This window comes from Sinocyclocheilus rhinocerous, unplaced genomic scaffold, assembly GCF_001515625.1.
Source record: "Sinocyclocheilus rhinocerous isolate Xijiao unplaced genomic scaffold, SAMN03320098_v1.1 scaffold1169, whole genome shotgun sequence".
Taxonomy (NCBI): Eukaryota; Metazoa; Chordata; class Actinopteri; order Cypriniformes; family Cyprinidae; genus Sinocyclocheilus; species Sinocyclocheilus rhinocerous.
Genome location: NW_015650322.1, coordinates 526,106 through 534,707, shown reverse-complemented (window position 1 = coordinate 534,707; position 8,602 = coordinate 526,106). Strand labels below are relative to the sequence as shown.

General features: G+C 36.1%; 2 protein-coding genes across 2 annotated transcripts in view; one reads left to right on the top strand and one right to left on the bottom strand.

Annotated features, from left to right (window-relative positions):
• Positions 1-633: 633 nt before the first annotated feature.
• Positions 634-2,405, bottom strand: LOC107711631 (cytochrome c oxidase subunit 8A, mitochondrial). The gene is made up of 2 exons (XM_016516630.1): positions 2,182-2,405; positions 634-881 (listed from the first exon to the last, which is right to left on the bottom strand). Exons 1-2 carry the CDS (start codon positions 2,299-2,301, stop codon positions 771-773), a joined length of 231 nt encoding a protein of 76 aa, XP_016372116.1. The 5' UTR covers positions 2,302-2,405; the 3' UTR covers positions 634-770.
• Positions 2,406-3,953: 1,548 nt separating this feature from the next.
• LOC107711654 (BTB/POZ domain-containing protein 7-like) overlaps positions 3,954-8,602 on the top strand; it is an 81,968-nt gene continuing 77,319 nt past the window's right edge. Inside the window, exon 1 of the mRNA XM_016516666.1 lies at positions 3,954-4,305. The gene's annotated coding sequence lies outside the window, so the exon portion shown is untranslated. The remainder of the gene's footprint in view (positions 4,306-8,602) is intronic.

Sequence of the window (8,602 nt, the reverse complement as noted above, 5' to 3'; positions counted from 1 at the left end):
AGAGACTCCTGGGTAAACTAAGGGTAGCTGCTGGTGTTATTTAGCCCAGCAGGGGGTGCTCACCCTATGATCTGTATGAGTCCCAGTGACCCCAGAATAGTCACTGCATGGGATACTGTAAAAAGGCACTGTGCTTCAGATGAGATGTTGAACCGAGGTTCTGACTCATTGTGGTCATGAAAAATCCCAGGGTAGTGTTGTCATGCCAAAACTTGCCTACTGGCCTTCTAATAACCTTCACCTATGAATTAGCTGCATCAATCTGCTTCCTTTTTCAGTGTCTGCTCCAACTTATGGGACATTATTGAAGTGATTTTTCCTCAAGAAATCTCATTTCTATGTATGCTTCTAAGCAGTGCCCCCAAGGCAAGAACAATTAGCACAGTGAAAACACAAAGTTATCAACCAAAACAGAAACTTTATTACAGGAGAAAGCATACAGTGATAAGGGCCACAGTCCTAAGGCATTAAACACCATGGAATTTAAGTTCTTATTAGATGCAAATGGGGCCAGTTTCTCCCTCCCATAAACAATTGGACACTTTTATTATTTTATTAAGGTATTATTCATTTTATTATTATTAATGTAATTATTATAATTATTATTATTCTCTATTTTATTATTATTTTATTACTTGTGATGTTGCTCATGATGTTGTGTTTTAAAGATCTAAATTGTTCACTGGAGGTGAATAATGCTTTAGAGGCAGCCAGGTCTGTCAGTGGTACTCGACACCCAGTAAGTTGACCGTGACGAAGGTGTGCGTTCTTCAGGATGGTGGTGGTTTTGCTCTCTGACGATATTCTGGGATGTGGTGCAGAATCCACCCGGCGGGGGCCAGGAGAGCAACGGCAAACACAGACATGATGAAGAAACTTTGCTGCAGAAACACACATGAAATGCACACATGAAATTAAACGGCTTTAAATGCTTACAAAATTTGCACTGCTATTTAAATATAAACAACAATATGTGAAATAATTTTAAAAATTAAAATAACTAACTTAGTACTCTCTCTCTCTCTTTATATATATATATATATATATATATATATATTTAATTTTATTCTGTGATGGCAAAATTGAATTTCTCCAGCCTTCAGTGTCACATGATCCTTCAGAAATCTTTCTTATACGTTAACGTTAAAGAAACATTTCTCATTGTTATCATTATTATCCTGTTGAAAATAGTTGTTCTGCTCATTTTTGTGGAAGCTTTGATTAATAGAAAGTTCAACAGAACAGCATTTTTTAAATAGAAAGATTTTGTAAAATTATAAATGGCAATTTAATGCGTCCTTGCTGAATAAAATAATGAATTTCTTTAAAAACAATACTGCCCCCAAACTTTTAAACAGTTATATATATATATATATATATACAGTGCACAGCATAAATGAGTACACCCCCTCTGATTAAATATAAAAGATGTATTTTCTTAATGATCACTAATATAATTAATATAATTCATGGAAAGATGGCAAAATTTAAACATATTAAACATATACTTAATAAAAACAACAAAATATATGCCAATATTTTCTGTAAGATAAGTAAATTAGACAATTTTGTTTAAATGAAGGATTGCAGAAATGAGTACACCCTAGATTTAATTCAGAAAATGTATAATATTCTAGTACTTAGTATGTCCTCCAGAACTTAAAGTACACTGCTCTGACCCTTCTTGGCACTGAGTGTACGAGTTCATGACAAATTTTCACATCTGTCCTGTTTAAATCGTGGAGGACGACCTCCTTGAATGCTCTGGTCTTTAATGGGGAGTGTTGCTCAGCTCGTCCCTACAGAATCTCTCACAGCTGCTCAAGAGTGTTAAGATTGAGTGAAATACATGTCCACTGAAGGATTTTCACCTCAGGATACATTCTTGCTGAATTAAAGAATGAATTTCAGTCAAGAAATGAAAATCATACTGACCTCAAACCTTTGAACAGTTATATAATGACTATATTTATACTACTAACTATGTGAACCAATATGATGTCTGGATGGTTTGCTTGATTTGACATTGTTATTCTGTTCTTGTCTAACCACAAGGATTATATTCTTCAATACAAGGAGTCATCCAAGTTAATCCCATTATCTCCATTCACCTCAGTTATAACGTTGGCTGATCCCATGAATCTATGAAACCTTTTAGGATTTTGTAATCATTTCACTCACCCCAGGTCCGATCTTGTTTTTGGGTGGTTTGCTGTAGATGCTGGAGTTGCGTTTCTGGACAATATCCCTTGCCCTGCTGACAGTCACCGGCTGCACAGCTCCCCTCAGAAAGGTCAGCATCCCACCAGCTGTATGGATCAGCACCAGTAAGTATGGATGTGTCTGAGAGAGAGAGGCTAAGGGAGAACGAAAGGGGGATGTTCACTGGGTGCTACCCCTGGGTTTCCTGCCTCAGGACTGCTGAGGAGAAAATAGATGTATCCTGTCATATTATAGACTTCCCAAAACCAGCCCACTCTTTGGGAGGGACCTAGACAGTTCGAACACCCACCCAGTATATTAACTTTTCTTCAATGCCCCTTTTGATGAGATGTAAATGAAACAGCGGAATATAACATCGTATTATCTTTGATTCAATGTAATTTAGATTTAAAGTTACATCAACTCATGTTGAACCACTATAAAACTGTTGAACTTTTCTTAAGTTTACAGGTGATGGACAAGCAAAGCTCATTTTGGCTTATAATGTATAGTCCCACAGATCGTAACTGTGTTTTATTCTGCTATTAATGTCTTGTGTGATTTACACCCTATTTGCAGATGCTGTTTGACAGCACATGAGTTCACAGAAACACATCTAGCTAAGAAACACCTGGCTCTCTGCTTAGTGTGCATTCAGTGCTGTGCCCAGTACAAAGAGGTACAAATTACAAGAGATCTGATTAGAGGAGCAGATTAAAAAAATTTAAAGTGAAGACCTGATTATTTCAGGAGCCTTATCACAAGTCCATTGTTTTTGAATGTTGGTGCTACTTCTGCTATATTTTCACACTTAAAACAATAATTTGGTATTCTCTTGTACCATTGTCCTCTTTTATTTTTATGCTAAGAAATAAGTCACCTGGCAGTTCGCTCCCAAGTGGTTCCACTGCTGCCAGCATTAAGTCTGAGTATGATTCAGTGGGCTATATAACACCTTTAATTGTCAGGAAATTACTTGTCTTTAAAAGTTTTGGTTCAATATACCACCTGGCTCTCTGCTTAGTGTGCATTCAGTGCTGTGCCCAGTACAAAGAGGTACAAATTACAAGAGATCTGATTAGAGGAGCAGATTAAAGGGAGATAAAAGTGCAGAAAGTGGCGCAGCTGGCTGTGTGTTCGGTCAGCTGTCAGTACAGCCTGTGGTATTACACTTCATTCATTTTATTATTATTATTATATATATTTTTTTAAATCAGCTTCATTCAGATTTGCATAGATTATGAATGACGTCATAAAAATTTACGCGAAATTGCAGGCCATCCATTTGAAGCCACCTAGTGGACATATTATTAAGAATTGTGTCACATAATTATATTAATTCTATTCTTAAAATATTAAGAATTATATATGATATAAGAATATTATAGAACTTTAATATATAATATTATTAAAGCTGTTAGGTGATATAATAAAAAAATGTGTTATAATTATTTATATTTTCATTTATTTATATTTTTATTTAATTTATATTTGTATATATATATATATATATATATAAAATTTACTGACCAAATTTTTGAACGATAGACAGTGTAGATATATATGTTACAAATATGCGGGGAAAAAAAGCGAATGGCTTTAACGCATTTCTTCATTACGTTTTGCCCATAGGTTCAACCGACGCAGAAGACTGATTGGACCTTTTTGCTCTATGCCTCATCTGAGCTCGAGCAGATAGATGGCGTAGCGACATTGCTAACCGAATCCTGACGCTTAGCCCTCCCCTCATTGTTTTACTGAATAAGAGGATACAGCACTACATGTAATATTTGCTCACGGCAAACTGAACGCGAAGAGCACAGACTCTATTTGAGCTGTTTTGTTGTTGAACGAGGCATTAAAAGCGAGTAATGTAGGACGGATGGTGTAACGTAAAAGTATTAGCAGCCTGCTAGCGCTTCACATATGTGTTTGTATGTGTGTATGAACCCGGGACGCGCAGAGGCTTTTTTACTCAATAACACTACGAAAGAAAAGTGCGAGAGAATTTTCTCGGCTAAGCAAATATCAGGAGTCGCTGGCTCGGATTTAGGCTCGTTTTATGAGCAAGAAGAGAAGAGAGGAGCATTCAACTTGACTCAGGTAGGGTTGAAGGCATTTTTTTCTCCTTTTTTGCTTTGCTTGCTAATCTGCCATGGCGAGCTGCTGAATTAGCTACATTTACAGTTGTGGCTTGTGTATTAAAACCACAACAGCCCTTGACTGTTTATCCATAATGTTGGTTATTATAACCGGATAAACTTCAAATAGTAACCTATTTCACTCTTCCACATAGAACTAGTAAGCAAAGCTTAGTTATTATGGTTAGCTTACATGCTAAACCAAAAGAAAACATTAACATCACGTAAGTTCTTTTGTGTATTGCATAAAGAGGTTGAAACAACTAGATCGGTCACATTTTGGTAACTTTTAACATTTAGCATTCAGTCACCTGAATGCTAAATGCACATAAAGCTAGGCTAGCTGAGTATGCGTAGTGTGCAGTTATTACAGATGTAATGTCTTCATGTATGCGGACACGTCATTTAATAAAGAGGAAGATTCATCTTAGAAATAAGCATGCATGTTCAATTTGAGCTGTCAGTAGCCACCAGCATGTTATAACCAGTTTCAAATATGTTACTGACTTGATTTAAGACATACTCTTCCAGTTGCCCAGCATAACATATAGATACTATTGAGTTCCTAAAGCATACTTGGCATGTTAGAGATGTTTGTGCTTGTGAAAAGCCAGTATAGTCTCCACGAGAGCTATTTTGCTTCATCTAACAGGTCCTCCCTCATTGGCCTGCCTTTATTTGTATTTAAAAGAAAAAAAAAGAGCCTTGTGCACTGTGCCTTATTTTGGACCTCTGCAATTAGACGGGGCATTGTTTAGGAAAATTACTTCAAGTCTTTGTCTTGACTGTTTATTTCCTATGGCATTCTGGAAGTCATCAGGGTCTAATTAAAGGCAAGTCTTAACTGATGACCAAATTGGTTTACATCAAGTCCCATCCTGTTTGCCCCCCTTGAGTTCATTCACCTCCACAGTATCTCTCAGTTTCCCACACAGAACCTTTTGACTCTGTGTTCCCAGGAGCCTTAAAATGTGTTGTGAGATTGTGCTAAGGAAGAATTGTTTTGCAACCCAAACTGATTTCTTTGTGATAATGGAGATGGTCACAGTGAGGATTATTTGGTGTTGTAGGAAATATTCAGGGATTTGAAGTGCCTTGCTTATCAGATGTCCCCCAAGCAAGACTAGAGACGGTGTGATTTACTGATAGCCTAGGGTCTACCTATGAGAAACAAAGGTAAATGTTTTAATAAAACAAAACAAAACCAATTCTGTGTTGCTTTATCTGCTGCTGCTCTGTTGAGAGAGTGTCGTCCTTAATATAGCTCAATAAGCACCATTGTTGTTCATCAATGTGGGTAATTCAAGAAACAATCGAGTGAAGAGAGCAGTGCGGTTTGGGTCCTGCAGTATGTTGTAGACATGTTGTGACTGTGGTTGAGGTGTAGGGGTTTCCCCCTCTTTTTTCATCTTCCTGTGATGTAGGCCATCCTTTCCTCTGTTACTATGCTGCAATATGTGCTGGTGCCAACAGTTAAGTGAGATTTATGTTTGATGGCGCTGCAGTTCTGTGTTAAAGGGATAGTTGACCTGAAAATGTGAGTTCTGTCATCATTTACTCACCCTCATGTCATTCCAAAACCGGTAATGAAATATTTTGAAGAATATTCATGCAAATCAGTGACGACTGCTAATAAATTGGAAATAGCACAAAATTAGTTCATATGACTTGTGCTCTATATTACAAGTCATATGATTATTCACTGATAATCTTGCCACTCAGTGAGATTATAAATTGATTTGTGAACTGGATGAACTAGGTAATTGCAAAGAACCAGAATCCAGATTTTATTCACCGATCCGTTTCTTAAGTTCAGTTAACAGTCTCAGTGGTTTTTGCTGCAGTTTGAGTTTGCACCTTGCTGAATAATGACTTACTTTTGATCTGTTCCTCATAGCTTTCAGTATGACTGGAATTTAGTGCATAACCTGCATTTAGTGCATTTACAGTATTTATAGAATACAGTGCATTTTTCCATTATTGATTTTGGTGCTTTCCTTGTATAGAAATGAACTGTGTGAAGATTCTTTGAAAGGTTATTTATTTTATTTTTGCTTTTGTTTTGTTTTTGTGAACTGCTTTGTACTTTCTATATATATTTTTTTTTGCAAAAAGCATGTATAGTGCTTAGACAGACACTAGATAAAAATGATAGGCAGGGCTCGAGTAAGGATTTTTCTTTTCTGCTGGCTCATTCAGGCCAGTAATTCAGATTTTCTACTTGCCCTACTAGTATTTTCACCACATGACACAATAATCCATTTTATTTTCAGTGACACATCTGTGTGAGTCAGAAAAAATATAGTTATAGTTTTCATTAACTGCTGTGCTTTGACAGCAAATATTTTGTTGAGTTTCTACTTTTGAATAGTGACTTGACTTACTATATACACTTCTGTACAAAAGTTTGGGGTCAGTAAGATTTTTCATGATTTTGGAAAGTCTCTCATGCTCACCAAGGCTGCATTTATTTGATATACTGTAGAAACTGTAATATTGTGAAATTGTATTACAGCTAAAAGTTTTCTTTTTTAAAACATAATAAAATTTATTTTAATTATGTGATGACAGCAAGTTTTTCAGCAGTTATTACTCCAGTCTTCAGTGTCACATGATCCTTCAGAAATCACTCTATGTTGATTTTGTGCTTAAGAAACATTTCTTATTATCAGTGTTGGAAAAAAAAAATTCTGCTTATGTTTGTGGAAACTGTAGTGCATTTTTTCAAGATTATTTAATAAGATTTTCAAAAGAAAAGGGTTTATTTGAAATAGAATATAATGTTTTGTAACATTATATTATAAATGTCTTAACTCAAACTTTTGATAATTTTGATCCATCTGTTTTGAATGTATTAATTTCTTAAAAAAAAAAAAAAAAAAGTGACAGCGCAGCAATTGACCCGATAGGACAAGTGACAGATCTGCCAGCTGTCCCAAAACTCTCTCACACTGTGGACCATCAGGCTATCTTCATTGTTGAGCCTGTTTATGGGGTAACTGCTTCACTGCTGACAGTAGTCAGTCCATCAAGAATCATTATGAAATCTTTTGCTGTCATGAATAAGTTCACTGTCTCTCTGGATCGATTTGCCAGGGTTTTATAGACTGATGGTACTTGTGTACAATGTAACATGAGTAGCTTGCCAATTGTATAACCTTGAAAAGTATCGAACAACTGTGTGCAAATCGGATTGTATCGATTAATGGCGCCCCAGGTATGATTTGAAAATAAGGTTTTATTGGGCTTTTGTTGGCTGCACACTAGGGGTGGGCAATATGAGCTAAAATTCATATCACAATATTTTACACCGTCCAGGCGATATCGATAATATATTGCGATATGAGGAAAAAAAATTACAGGCAAAATATTTTTTCTCTATTTCTAATTTTTCTCAAAAAGTGCAAACGTGCAACATGAGGTAGGCCTGTATGAATTGAATTAAATTAAATTAAATATTGTGTGTTTGAGTAGGCCAGTGGTTCCCAAACTTTTTATGCCGGGCCCCCCTTTGTAAAGAAAAATATTTTCAAGGCCCCCCACCCTCTTTTTTTTGGGGGGTCTCATGCTCACCAAGGCTACATTCATTTATTAAAAATACAGTAAACACTGTAATATTGTCAATTTAAATGATCTATTTGAATGTTTTAACATATAGGCTACTGTATTCCTGTGATCAAAGCTGAATTATCAGCATCATTACTCCAGTCTTCACTGTCACACGATCCTTCAGAAATCATTCTAACATGCTGATTTGCTGCTATCCCCCAGTTTGGAGTAGGCGATTTGTGCTCTATTAATTTGGTCTGTTTCGATGCTCTATGTGTTTGATTACTAATGCCTGTGTAGTACGGCGTTGCACACAGAGGACAAAAACTTTTAGCCTCGACTCTATCGTCATTTGTGTTCAAATTTGCAAAGCGTACAAAATTGAACTAGGGATGTCAACGATTAATCGATGATCGATTAATTGTCGATAAGAGATGCAATCGATTAAAGCTATCATGGTCGATTAAGTCGTTTAATTTTGGGCTGCGTGCGGCTCATGCGCAAAACACGTGCGAGCGGCTGTGAGTGACGGTGACGGTATATAAATGCATCATCATTCACTCATAATTACAAATTAAGCTTTTAATGTGATTTAAACTTAATTTTAATAACTTTAATAAAAGTACATTAAAATAGAAACAACACAGTTCTTCAACATGGAATGCAATAGAAATGTAGTAACAGTCATTTCCCCAGATAATTCTTTCATA

Bases quoted from the DNA above. Each gene is read 5' to 3' on its own strand.
- LOC107711631 (XM_016516630.1), bottom strand. From the start codon at position 2,301: ATGCTGACCTTTCTGAGGGGAGCTGTGCAGCCGGTGACTGTCAGCAGG. The intron at 882-2,181 runs GTGAGTGAAATG...GTGTTTCTGCAG, and splicing joins AAAACAAGATCGGACCTGGG to CAAAGTTTCTTCATCATGTC.